Below are 12,120 nucleotides of genomic sequence, written 5' to 3'. Positions count from 1 at the left end.
CTCAGCAAGCTCAGAGTCTATGCTTCTGTCCTAACCCAAATGTCATTTTATATAAAACGTTTCGTAATCCTTCTCAGCCAAGGAAAAAACCTCATTATCCTAAATTCATTTATTCAGCAAATGCCTGTTCAGTCTCTAGTAGGCAGTGGGCTAGGTGCTGGAGATACAGTGGGAATATTATTTGGTTTCTCTTTTTGAGCTCATGGAGTGTACCTGTTTGTGCTTACCAGCGAGTTCAACATTGTAATCTTTATGTAGTCTCTTTCCTAGTAAGATGGAAAGTATAAACATTTATACTTCCTTGGAATTTCTGTAGAATACTCACTATGGAAAGCAGTCTTCCACTGGAGGCTAAGCTGCTTAATATATCTTCTACTCTGTATTTCCCTCTCTCTGTTTCCCACCCACTATCTGGAACAGAATCTTGCTAATGGTAAATGTTCTATAAATCCCAAATATTTATTTGATGAATGGAAGAGGACTCTATCCCTTAGTAACTCTCTCTCCCCATTCAAGGGAATCAGTTCTTCTAAGTCAGGACATACACAAAACAGAGCATAAGAGTAAGCACCTTCAACACACCTTTTCTGGAGTTGGGCTGACAGGCAACTGGTTGAATCAAATGTGGGTTTATCCATAGATTGGAAAGTTATGCAGCCAATAAACTGTATATAGTTGAAGTATCTTGACATGGAAAAGTGTTCACAAGAAGTTATTGAATGAAAAAAGTCAAGTAACAAAGCCATATAAATTCTTCATGGCTGTTTTGTTTTATGAAAGAAAAAATATATAATATACAGCAAAAGGGTTCTTCAAAACATTAACACTAATACAATTAACTCTGAGATTATTAATGTTTTTCTTTTTGCTTATATGTATTTTCAAACTTTGCTGTATTAACCATGTTATTTGTGTAGTTACTTAAAAGTTAATAAAGGAAGTTAATGTATAGAGTTTGACCAGGTTTTTTTAATGCAAAATTTGTGAAATGATGGTTTTCTACATTTGTGAAACTTGAAAAATTACTTTTTGTTATTTGGTTGAGAGTTGGAGAAGTAATTCTCACTATTTTGTAGTACAGATAATTGTAGAGTGAAAATGAATGCAGTATATTCATTCAGTAACACGTAAGCAGGAAAAAAAGGATTTTTTACATTGTTCTTGCTGACTGAAGTTAGCATTTTTCTTCCCCTGCAGGCCAAGTGATGACCACTTTGTACAGATCATGTGTATCCGAAAAGGGAAGAGAATGGTTGCCCGCATTCTTCCTTTCCTCTCCACAGAGCAAGCAGCTGACATTCTCATGACAACAGCTAGGAGCCTCCCTTTCCTCATCAAGAAGGATGCACAAGATGAGGTGATCCACCATGTGGGACGGCTCTCCTTTGGGTCTTCATAGTTGAGAAAAGTCTAGAATCCGAATTTCTTTTCCTCCCCTCTTCCCTTCTGTGTTGTTTTGTCTACCCCTTGGCAGTATGACTTGATTATTTAAAGCAAAACTCTAACTACTTCGGGCCTATATTTTTAATCCCATTTTTGGTACAACAGACCATGTTCCCAAACATGAGAAAAGCAGTATTTTCATCTTATTTGACATAATTGTGAAGCTGTGTTCTGTATCAGAATTACTTGGGAAGCAGATAATTCAGCCCTACCCCAAACATGCTGAATCAGAATTTACAGAGGAAAGATCAGAAATCTGTAACAATGTCCCCACCTGAATCTGATGCTCAGTGAGGTTTGCAAATTTATGGTCTTGTCTACTTTACTGGATATAAAGTATCACTAATTGGGTTGTTACCAGTAACTTAACATTTGCCTGTAGACTTAGTTGAATGGTGTCCCACAGGAACTGGGCCAGTGCTTTTAAATAACTTTTACCATCATCTAAACAAGGCTAGAATTTGAAACATGATTATCAAGTTTACAAATTAACTCTTGGTAAGAGTTACTCTCCGCTTATCCCTGTCAAAAAAATGCTTGAAAGATTAGCAGAATTTAGAATAGTCTTAGAAGTTGAAAGCAAGAAATTGATAAGGCTAGAACAAATGACCAGTATTTTTAAGTGTGAGAATCAGATAATAGAATTCATGAGAGTGGGGCCAGCCCAGTGGCTCAGTGGTTAAGTGCACACGTTCCGCTTCCGCAGCCCGCGGTTCGCCAGTTCAGCTCCTGGGTGCAGACATGGCACCGCTCAGCAGCCATGTTATGGTAGGTATCCCACATATAAAGTAGAGAAAGATGGGCATAGATGTCAGCTCAGGGCCAGTCTTCCTCAGCAAAAAGAGGAGGATTGGCGGAAGATGTTAGCTCAGGGCTAATCTTCCTCAAAAAAAAAAAAGAATTCATGAGAGTGAACCTGATATAGTAGACTACAAGTTGAATAATAACCATCTGATAATAGTTCCCAGAAAACAAGTCATGCTGAAATTAAAGTAATATGACACGAAAGAGTTGGAAATTGTTCCTTCTGAAATAATGAGTTGAAAAAATTCCTTCTTAAAATTTTAGTGTCTGCAGAAGAAATGAATGTGAAGTTTAGGTCTCATCATTGGGAAAAGTGAAGTGGGGTGAGACAAGTACACTTTTTAAAGTGTACTTTAAAGTATTCATTCATTTCAAGAATGAAAAATGGGTTGAAGGAAAGCTTAAAGAGCTGATGTCATCCTAGAAAGTAGAAGACAAGACTTAACAGCTATTTTACAGCATATAAATTGTTGTAGGTAATGAGGCAGGCACTCACTCATCACAGTCTCAGAGGAACTCACCAGTGGAAATAAGTTTGGGAGAGCTTACTCATTCAGCAAATATTTATGGGACTCTTTTGTACCAGGCACTCTTTTAGGTCCTGGATATAGGTGCTAGGAGCTAGGAATTCGAAGATGCCTGCCTTAGTGGAACTTCCCTAGTAGTGAGGAAAACTTGGTTATATATAGAGGCTGCGTTTTTACCTATATGCATTAAAGAGTAATAGACCACATCTCTACTTACCATTGCCTTGAAGTAATAGCTGATTCCAAGTCTGAGGCATAAAACATATGTGATAATCCTGGAATATCTTGTGCCAGAAGGCAAGGAGTCTGAAAGATTACTAGGGTCCTGTGTAAAAGATGTACAAATCAACTTGAAGGGCTCCTTTTGGTCAAAAATAGGATAATTTGTATCAGAAAGAAAAATTACACAGTGGATTAAAATGTATCAAATATATTTAATGAGTTCATAATGATACCAAAAAATACATTAATCACCTTCAGAGATTGCTAGGCTATCAACTCATTATTCTGGAAATTAGTAAATAATGGAAAGAATCAAGCATTTATTCTGCCTTTCCATTACAACCAAATGTCATGGTAACCCAGAGAGTTGATAATAGAAAATTCATCATAGAAGAATTTCAGCTAATAAATGTAAAAGAAATGATAAAATTAGAAAAATCACAACTTTACAATCCCTAATGGAAAAGCAATCAGTGAGTCAGTCTGGACAGCACTCATTACTGGTGCTAAAAGCATTAGGTATAAGGTGGATGGGGGAACTTAATGGTTGGAGCAGGCTGACAACGCCTGAACCCACTGATCACTTTTAACCTCACTAAGAAGGGGACAACAACCAGACTCTCTGTGCTGCTTGACGCGATACATCGAAAGCACACAGCTCTATCCTTGACGTTTTCTTGTTCCCCTCCCCCACCCTGCCCCATTGAACTGGAATCTAATCAAACATCAAATTCTAACTATCAGTTTTTATGGAAAAAACAGAGGATAGTGCAGCCTCTTAAGTCACACCACAGAGGTACAATTAGCCAGATCCAAACAATGGGACAAATGACCCAGTTTCTTCAACAAATGGCATGAGAAAAGGAGATGAGCAGTGACAAAGGACCTATTAACAGATTAAGCCTTACCAGCCAAATGCAATGTGTGGATCTTGTTTGAATCATGATTAGAATAAATCAGCTGCTAAAAGACATTTGTGAGACAATTGGAGAAATTTGAATTTGAAGTAGACATTAGATGATACTAAGGAATTACTGTTAATTTTGCTAGATGCAGTAATGTGAGAGATTTTGTTAGAGATACAAACTGAAGTATTTATGAATGAAATGATAGAATATAGGAGAGACAAAGATTTAATAAGACTGGCAAAATATTGATGATTTAATTGTTGACGTTAGGTGATGAGTGCATGGACTTCATTGCACTGTTCTTTGTACTTTGGTATATGTTTTAAAATGCTTTAATTTTTAGAGCTTTGTTTATTTAGAGAAATAGATCACAAAAAGTAGTCTACTCTCCTCCTCAGATGCGATTTCAAGTAAAACCAGCCCTCACTTTTCACCCATGGGCACTGAGTGCCTGGAAGCACTCGTGCTTTCCTCTCATCTGGTAAGACCCAGTTACATTGGCAGCTCTGTGTTTTAACTTCCCAGTCTAGGCCCTATGGCCAAAAGGAAAGAGTTGACCGGCAGGCTACAATTCAGCAGGCTTGGATTCTGGTTCTAGCTGCTAGAGCGTTGTAACTCTGAACCGAGCTTCTCTAGTAATCCATAAAAATTGGGTTATCATTTCTCCATTCCCTCACTGAGCTTTTATAAAAATAAAACAAGATACAAGTAAGTCTGAAAATACTTCTCGGTAATTCTGGAGCACTCAGAATTTACCTGTCTTAGAGTGTTTCTCACAGTATATTGAAATTGCCAGTTTACTCACGTCTTCCCCAGTGTGCCTCAGATCCCTGGGGCTCTGTGTCCTGTTTATATTTGTTTTTAGCCCACTGTGTCTGGCACATTGTAGGCATTTAAATATTGGTGGAATGAATTAAAATACTGATGTTTTATCATGACTCTTGCTCTGTATTTGAGAAGTGCTTTTACACCCATGGTTCACACAAGTCATGATGTTTCCCATGCAAATTAAGTTGAAAAAGTTCTCGGTAGATACCTTAAATCTGTTGTTAAGACTCTCATAGTACCTTCTGGACTTGTCCACCCTTTTTTGTTAAATCTTGCCTCAGGCAGTTGAGTATACAGCTGAGCATCCTTCCGTCCATACCCACTGATGGAGGGTGACTGACGTAGCAATTGCCAGAATGTAATGCTTTTGTTTATTTTTTGTAGGTGCTGCCATGCTTACTGAGTCCCTTCTCTCTCCTCGTCTATCATCTTCCATCAGTGACTGTCACCAGCCTTCTGCAACAGCTGATGAACCTACCTCAGAGCGCAGCTGCACCAGCACCCTCTAATCCCCACCTCACTGCTGTGCTCCAGAACAAGGTGGGCTTGTCCCTGAGCTTTGCAAGGCTCCTAAACTTGCATTTTAGATAAAAATAATGGCTGCTGTGGCTGTGGGAACTTGTAAAAAAAAAAGGCTTCTTTCATTCAGGGGTTACATAAAGCTCCTGGTAGCAAGCTAGAAATAACAGTGGTTTCCACAAAGTAGAATTTTATGTATCTCATATGGAATAAATCTGGTACAGTGGCTCCACAGTGTCGTCAGGGATGCAGGCTCCTCATTCTGCCTTCTCTGCCGTCCTTACCAGTGGCTGCCATTCTCATGACCTCTCAGGGTCCATGATGGTTGTGGAATTCAAGGCTCCACTTTGCATCAGGAAGAGAGGTGCACGAAGAGGGCCAAAAGTTGCGGATCAGCTGTCTGTCTTCCTTATTTGAACCTTTTCCAGGAGTTCTAACCAGCAGCTTCTACTTCATCTCCATGGCCAGGTCTATGTCACACCTAACTTCAGGGAAGGCTGGAACACATCCTTTAGTTCACGCCATTGTCACCACAAATAAAATCAGAATGCTAATATGCAAAGGAAAGCATATTAGATAGGTAATTAGTGGTCTCTGTCGTAAGACTATAAACAGTAGAACCTCCCATTTCATATTTCATTTACATCAGGTTAAAGATCCAGAGACTCAGGGGAAATGTACTATAGAAAAAAGAACATGAGCTTCCAGAGAGAGCCGGTGTCCACTCCTTGCCTGCTGCTTTCTAGGTTTGTGACCCTGAACAGATTACTTCACTTTGCTGAGCAGTTTGCTGCTATGTAAGTGGAGGTGATGGTGTAGGCTTCCGAGTTGTCCTGTTGCTCAGATGAGAGAACAGCTGTGGATGGTTCAGCATAATGCTTGGTACATAGTGGGCACTCATGAAGGGCCATGTGATATAATAGAGGGAGAAAGGAGTCTCAGGGAATCCCAAACTATCCTCAGCTTCCCTTTAGGGTCTTTTAAAGCTATGATTCATACATTTAACTGAGTGCTTTTTATCCTTATTTGTATTTGCTTTCTGTGCCCCTTTAGACTACATGTTTTCTGCTTTTACTACCCACTGCATAAAACAAATCTAATAAGACAAATCTTTACGTATTTCAATTGCTAAAAGATGTATAATCCTAGATATGGTGAATATATCTGTTTATCCTTTCTTTTTATTTTGTAGACTCTTATTAACATCCTCTCTCAGCCTATTTCCAGATAGGTGTATCCTTTGTTAAGGAAATTTTCTCTTCATACCCTGATCATTCCAGTTACCTTTCTTTGTACATTTTCCCACAGGTCTTAAGACCTTTTTTCTTAATTCAAAGTATCTTACTCTGTTTAATGTGTTTTATTTTCTCCATGAACTTTAATTTTCTGTATCAAAATTTATCTACATTTAACTTCCCTTTCTAATCCATTTCTGTTCTAAGTAAATAGGACAAAAGCTAAATCCCACATTATCTAAGGCAGGGAAAAATTAGCTTTTCATCTCAGGGTAGAGTGGAGATCAGAGAGGACTGTTGGGCGCTGGCACTTTGCGTTGCCATTGATTATGCTTGTTGCTGCTGTGCCAGGAGAAAGGCACAGCCTCCCAGCTCGTGGTGGTTTCATCTTTGCTCAGTTTCACAGAAGAGCACAGCAGTGGGGTCATTCTGATTTGGTGCCGCTCCCCGTCTAACACTGGGACCCCTCAGCGGTGGGGGAGGAGGATTCTGTGCAGTGTTGAGTTGCTTCCCTCTGTCTCCTCTCGTAGTTTGGCCTGTCACTGCTCCTCGTCGTGCTGAGCCGTGGGGAAGACCTACAGAGTTCAGACCCTGCTGCAGAATCAACGCAAAACAACCAGTGGTCAGTCTCGGCTGTGTTTCTTCTTTTATTTTAAGTTCTTTTAGGTAATCTTTTCATTCTTTCCTTATATTGTTATTATTGGTTTTCCCTGTCAGGACGGAGGTGATGTTCACAGCAACCCAAGAACTTCTGCGCATCCCCCAGGCAGCCCTGGCCAAGCCACTCTCTATACCCACAAACCTAGTATCCCTCTTTTCTCGCTATGTTGACCGACAGAAACTGAACTTGCTGGAGACAAAACTGCAGTAAGTTTAAAACAGGAGAGTTCCACATCTCACTGAAGTTGGCACTTTACAAGTTATGAGGAAGAGGTCGGGGGGCTTAAAACTGTTTTTGGTGGGAAAAATTAGAGACTTCTATCAAATATATGAGTATCTACCAGATATAAAACACTGTCCTGGTTGCTGTGGCGCCCTCATTGTTGACTAAATGCTAAGGGTAGACATATCGTAATTGTTTTGTTCTGAGAATTCTTACAAGAATGTAACTTTAATGCAAAAGATTGCTTTCTGTTTTAACTCATTTATACAAACAAGTTTCCTTTCTCTCTTTCTTTATACCCATAGGCTAGTTCAGGGGATACGATAAAAGATCTCCAATTGTGTCCTGTACCTACTTTTGGCTGCCACCTGCACTGCTGCCATCACCAATGGAGTGTTTTTAATGAGGGAGGGAAGGTAGCTTATTCCCCAAAGCATTTTGTGGGACCGATTCCTGTTCACAGGGGTTGTCTCTAAATGCCAGGTATTTCCCCACTGCTCTGTGAAATTTGGCTGGGTGATACTTCTGCTGGTTTCTTCTTACCTTCTGTGTTACAATTCTGCATGTCCTACTTTTACTCAATTCTCAATTTTGCATTTTCTTTGCCCTAGAGACACAAATATAATCTCTCCCTTTATCCCACCACCACTATTCCAGTTCAGAGTAGATTGTAGTCTGCCAAAGGATTCCTTCCCTCATCCTATTGAAGTCTTTTTTCATTGCCCCATATTAATATGACTATAGGAGAGCCAATTAAGTAGAAACGAATATACATGTATGCCTGCACACACACCCCTCTACATATGTTGATGTGGTCTCCAGAGGATCCGTAAAGAATGAGTTTTAGATTGAGAAGTATTTAGTTGACACATCCTTCCTCTAAACACAAACCAGCTGATGTATTTTTAATCTGTTTCTAGTCCATCTTGTAATTAACTTGGTGGGTTCGACTTATTTTAATATAAATAGAGGGTATGCAGCACATTTAATAAAATCAGAACTCTTAATTGGCTGATGCCCAACTCTAGGCTGAGAAGTCCTTTCTCTCCTCCCCATATTTCCTTTGTTTCTGTCCTCAATGGAAACAGCACACAGTTAAAACTATTCCTGTGCTACAGCCAGAGTGTACTTGAGCCTTCCCCTCAAGTGCATGGAAGATTGTTCAAGACGATCCTAACTTAGAGCCTGCTTCCACAGTGTAGCCTTTGCACACTCGCTCTGTCTTCCTGAGACTACTTCAGTAAGCCATGCTTTTCCTTCTCTCCCCTCTTTTCGTTTGGTGTCCTGGGTAGAAACCTCCAAATGTAACCATGGAAGCTAAGTTTGGTTTGCTTGGCTCTTCAGTCTGCTCCACACCATGGGCAGAACTGCTGTCCTTGCTACTTCCTCTGACCCAAGTCCCATTCCCAGGCAGCCTGGGACCTGGGTTTGAATCCTAGCAGGGACGGCCCACCGTGATCCTTTTCACTTATCCTTCTCCCATTCAGCATTCAAGCAGGATACGGGGTTTGGATCCCTGGTGATTATAGCCCTCAAGAAAATTAAATCTGGATTAATTTTACATGACTGTCCTGACACTCTCTTTACTGTTCTCACCTTTTCGAATGTAGTGGGGGGGACAGGTTATAATATTTAAACGGAATAAACATTTTGCACATACATGTATTGTACAACAGTAAAATCCTCCATTATAACCAGCTGTCCTTGTTCTCCATCTCCTTTTCTTCCTGTTCTGTAGCTCCAGGCTCCACCAGCTGTTCCCCAGTGACATTACCTAGCTTCCCTCTGCCATTACCTACTGACTCTTTCCACCATGCGCCTTCCTTACCTTCCCTTCACAACTGATCAAGTGAATACTTGATTATTATTTCTTCCTTTCTGTGCTTTATCTTTTTTGTTTGGTTCTAATTAATAAAAATTAAAGTTTCTAAATTTACATTTTTATAGGGCATTGTAAATAAAAACAAATTGTATACTTGAAAAAGTGTATGCCTACATTTCTACTTTCTTGTTACTTCTGAACATGATTTTTAGTGTGTTTCTAGCATATTTAGATAGACAGGCAAACCTCTTGGTGTTGGGGATTGGTAAGGATATTGTTACTTAATGTTTTTACTTTTTTATTTTGTTGTAAGGGAGACCGGTAAGATCTTAGGTTACATGGTAACCTTCCTTTAAAAACCGAAGGTCCTTTCAGCCACCCCCATTTTAACCACAAAAAAGAATTATAAGTTTTAGTAGAAACACTACAGTGTATCTTCTCCATCCCAGCTATCTCTAGGCATATGTGACTTTTTTAAGAGACTTCGTATAGCCCAGTTTGGCCTTAAGCTGCCCTCATGGTTGGTATTTCCTTAGCTCTGACTTATATCTCACAATTTATCTCTTCAAAGGAGAGGGGAAAAAGTTGGTCATTCTTCATAGTAAATTCATGTTAATTATTTCAGACTTGAGTGTCATTTTTACTCTAAAATTCTCAAAAGAGTCGGCTCTGTCTCTTTCTCCGCCATTGTGGTGTATGTGGTTGACTCTTCCTCCCCATGTTTTCTCACAAGACCTTCAGGATCAGGTGATTCTTGGCCAAGAGACAGGAGCAGAATGTCTCATTCCCCGGTGCATTCAGATGAAAACCGGTAATAAGAAAAGTTAAAAATGATAGAGACAGGGAGATAATTTAACATTGTTGGCTGCCTCCTTACATAAAGCTTATTTTTTCCTGGTGAGTGGACAGGCTTCTGGAGGTTAAATAGCTTGTCCAAGGTGACAAGTGATGCTAGAGAGCAGCAGAACAAGGGATTCATACAGGATGTTATTGCTATGAGGGGATAAAACTACCTTCTGCTAAAAGATTTATTCTGACCTCTTACGTGGAAGAACGTAAGGTCTCGTTAGGTAGCTCTGCCTTGTTAGAGTGGAACTGGCCTCCGGGGTGCCCTGACACTCCCAGAAGACTAGGTTCAGAATGTCAGAAGTGGTCCAGCACTGGCATCTAAGTTGTGAGGGGTCTGAAGCTCTGAGAGGGCAGTGACTTGCCTAAGCACCACAGCTGGTGGTAAGGCCAAGAAAGGAATGGGTTTGTATGCGCTCTGCTTGTCTAGGTTATAATTCTCCTCCACAGTTTGAGAAATACTAGTCCTAGTCCAGACAATGTAAGTAGTATGTTTTCACGAGAAAAGGACTGAGTTTAAGAAGTGAATGCTTCTACTTTGTGAATGTAACAATAGCTTACAATAACTACCAACTGCATCTTGAGTCATGTAGTATATACCAGAAACTGTTCTAGGTGCTTAAAAAGTCATTTTTAAGACTCAGAGCAGGGGCTGGCCCCGTGGCCGAGTGGTTAAGTTCACACATTCCACTTCAGCGACCCAGGATTTCACCGGTTTGGATCCTGGGTGCAGACACAGCTCCACTCATCAGGCCATGCTGAGGCAGCGTCCCACATGCCACAACTGGAAGGAGCCACAACTGAAATATGCAACTATGTACTGGGAGGATTTGGGGAGGAAAAAAAAAAGATTGGCAACAGTTGTTAGCTCAGGAATAATCAAATTAGGTGATGCACTACAGTGATTTACAACCATATGGCACAGAATTAAAAACAAACATCAATGTGTATAATTTCCTTGTATAAGAAAAAGAAGACCCTGAAAAGTAATAGGTAACAGACTTAGGAATAATAATTTTCACAAAAGAAAGTGCAAGTGAATAAGTACACCACCACTGGTAATCAAAAATATTTTTTTACCTATCAAATTAAAAAAGCACTTTAATGCCAGCAAGAATTTGGGGCCACCACTCACACTGGTAGGGTAAATTTCTTTCCTTTTTTTTTTTTTTTTTTTTTGGTGAGGAAGATTGACCTTGAACTAACATCTGTGCCAGTCTTCCTCTATTTTTGTATGTGGGCTTCCACCACAGCATGGCTAACAAGTGGTATGTAGAACTGAATCCATGAACCCCCGACAAGTGAAGTGGAGCACACAAACTTAAACCACTACACCTGCGGGCTGGCCCCAATTTCTACATTTCTTGAAAGTGCTTTGGCAATGTGAAGAGCTTCAAAAGTATTCATAGCCTTTGACTAATTAATTGGGATTTAGAGATCTCCTAAGGAAAGATTCCAAAGTAATGATACTTATCATCGGATTATTTATAATAGAATAATTAAAAATAATCTGAATGTCCAACATCACAATAACGGTTAAGTAAATGATAATCCGTGTGTCATGGACTATTAGAAAGGCAGAATATTTAATCTGGGAAAGTGTTTATGATATAGTATGAGGAAAAAGCATAAAATATATATGCTTTGAATCCAATTCTTTTTTTTTAAGAAAATGCATATGTGATGAAAAGAAAATATTGAGAAGATATGCTCCTAAAAGTTACTCGTGTCCATCTCTAGGTGGTGAGAATGTGGGAACTTTCTTTTCTTTTGATTTTCAGTATTTTCCTAATTTTCTATAGAGAAAATGCATTACGTATATTCTTAGAAGAAATATTTTTAAAAAAGAATTTTTCTTGAAGAGTTGAGTTACACAGGAAAATCCTAAGAATATAGTGTTAAGCATAAAATACATTCTGGGGGCCCGCCTGGTGGTGCAGCAGTTAAGTTCGCACGTTCTGCTTCTCGGCAGCCCGAGTTTGCCGGTTCAGATCCCGGGTGCGGACATGGCACCACTTGGCAAAAGCCATGCTGTGGTAGGCGTCCCACGTATAAAGTAGAAGAAGATGGGCAGGGATGTTAG

General features: G+C 39.7%; 1 protein-coding gene across 5 annotated transcripts in view; it reads left to right on the top strand.

The window, feature by feature from the left end:
• The window catches only part of PATL1 (PAT1 homolog 1, processing body mRNA decay factor), a 28,956-nt gene extending 19,603 nt beyond the window's left edge, over positions 1-9,353 (top strand). For all 5 annotated transcript variants that reach the window (XM_070564004.1, XM_070564003.1, XM_070564005.1 and 2 more), the window contains 5 exons: positions 1,198-1,357; positions 5,117-5,272; positions 7,017-7,108; positions 7,204-7,353; positions 7,675-9,353. In XM_070564004.1, the coding sequence (XP_070420105.1) occupies positions 1,198-1,357; positions 5,117-5,272; positions 7,017-7,108; positions 7,204-7,353; positions 7,675-7,696 (580 nt within the window). In that variant the 3' untranslated portion in view covers positions 7,697-9,353. The remainder of the gene's footprint in view (positions 1-1,197; positions 1,358-5,116; positions 5,273-7,016; positions 7,109-7,203; positions 7,354-7,674) is intronic.
• The last annotated feature ends 2,767 nt before the right edge of the window (positions 9,354-12,120 follow it).

The sequence above is a fragment of the Equus przewalskii genome, chromosome 11 (genome assembly GCF_037783145.1).
Source record: "Equus przewalskii isolate Varuska chromosome 11, EquPr2, whole genome shotgun sequence".
NCBI classification, from domain to species: domain Eukaryota; kingdom Metazoa; phylum Chordata; class Mammalia; order Perissodactyla; family Equidae; genus Equus; species Equus przewalskii.
This window is presented reverse-complemented; position numbering and strand designations above follow the sequence as displayed.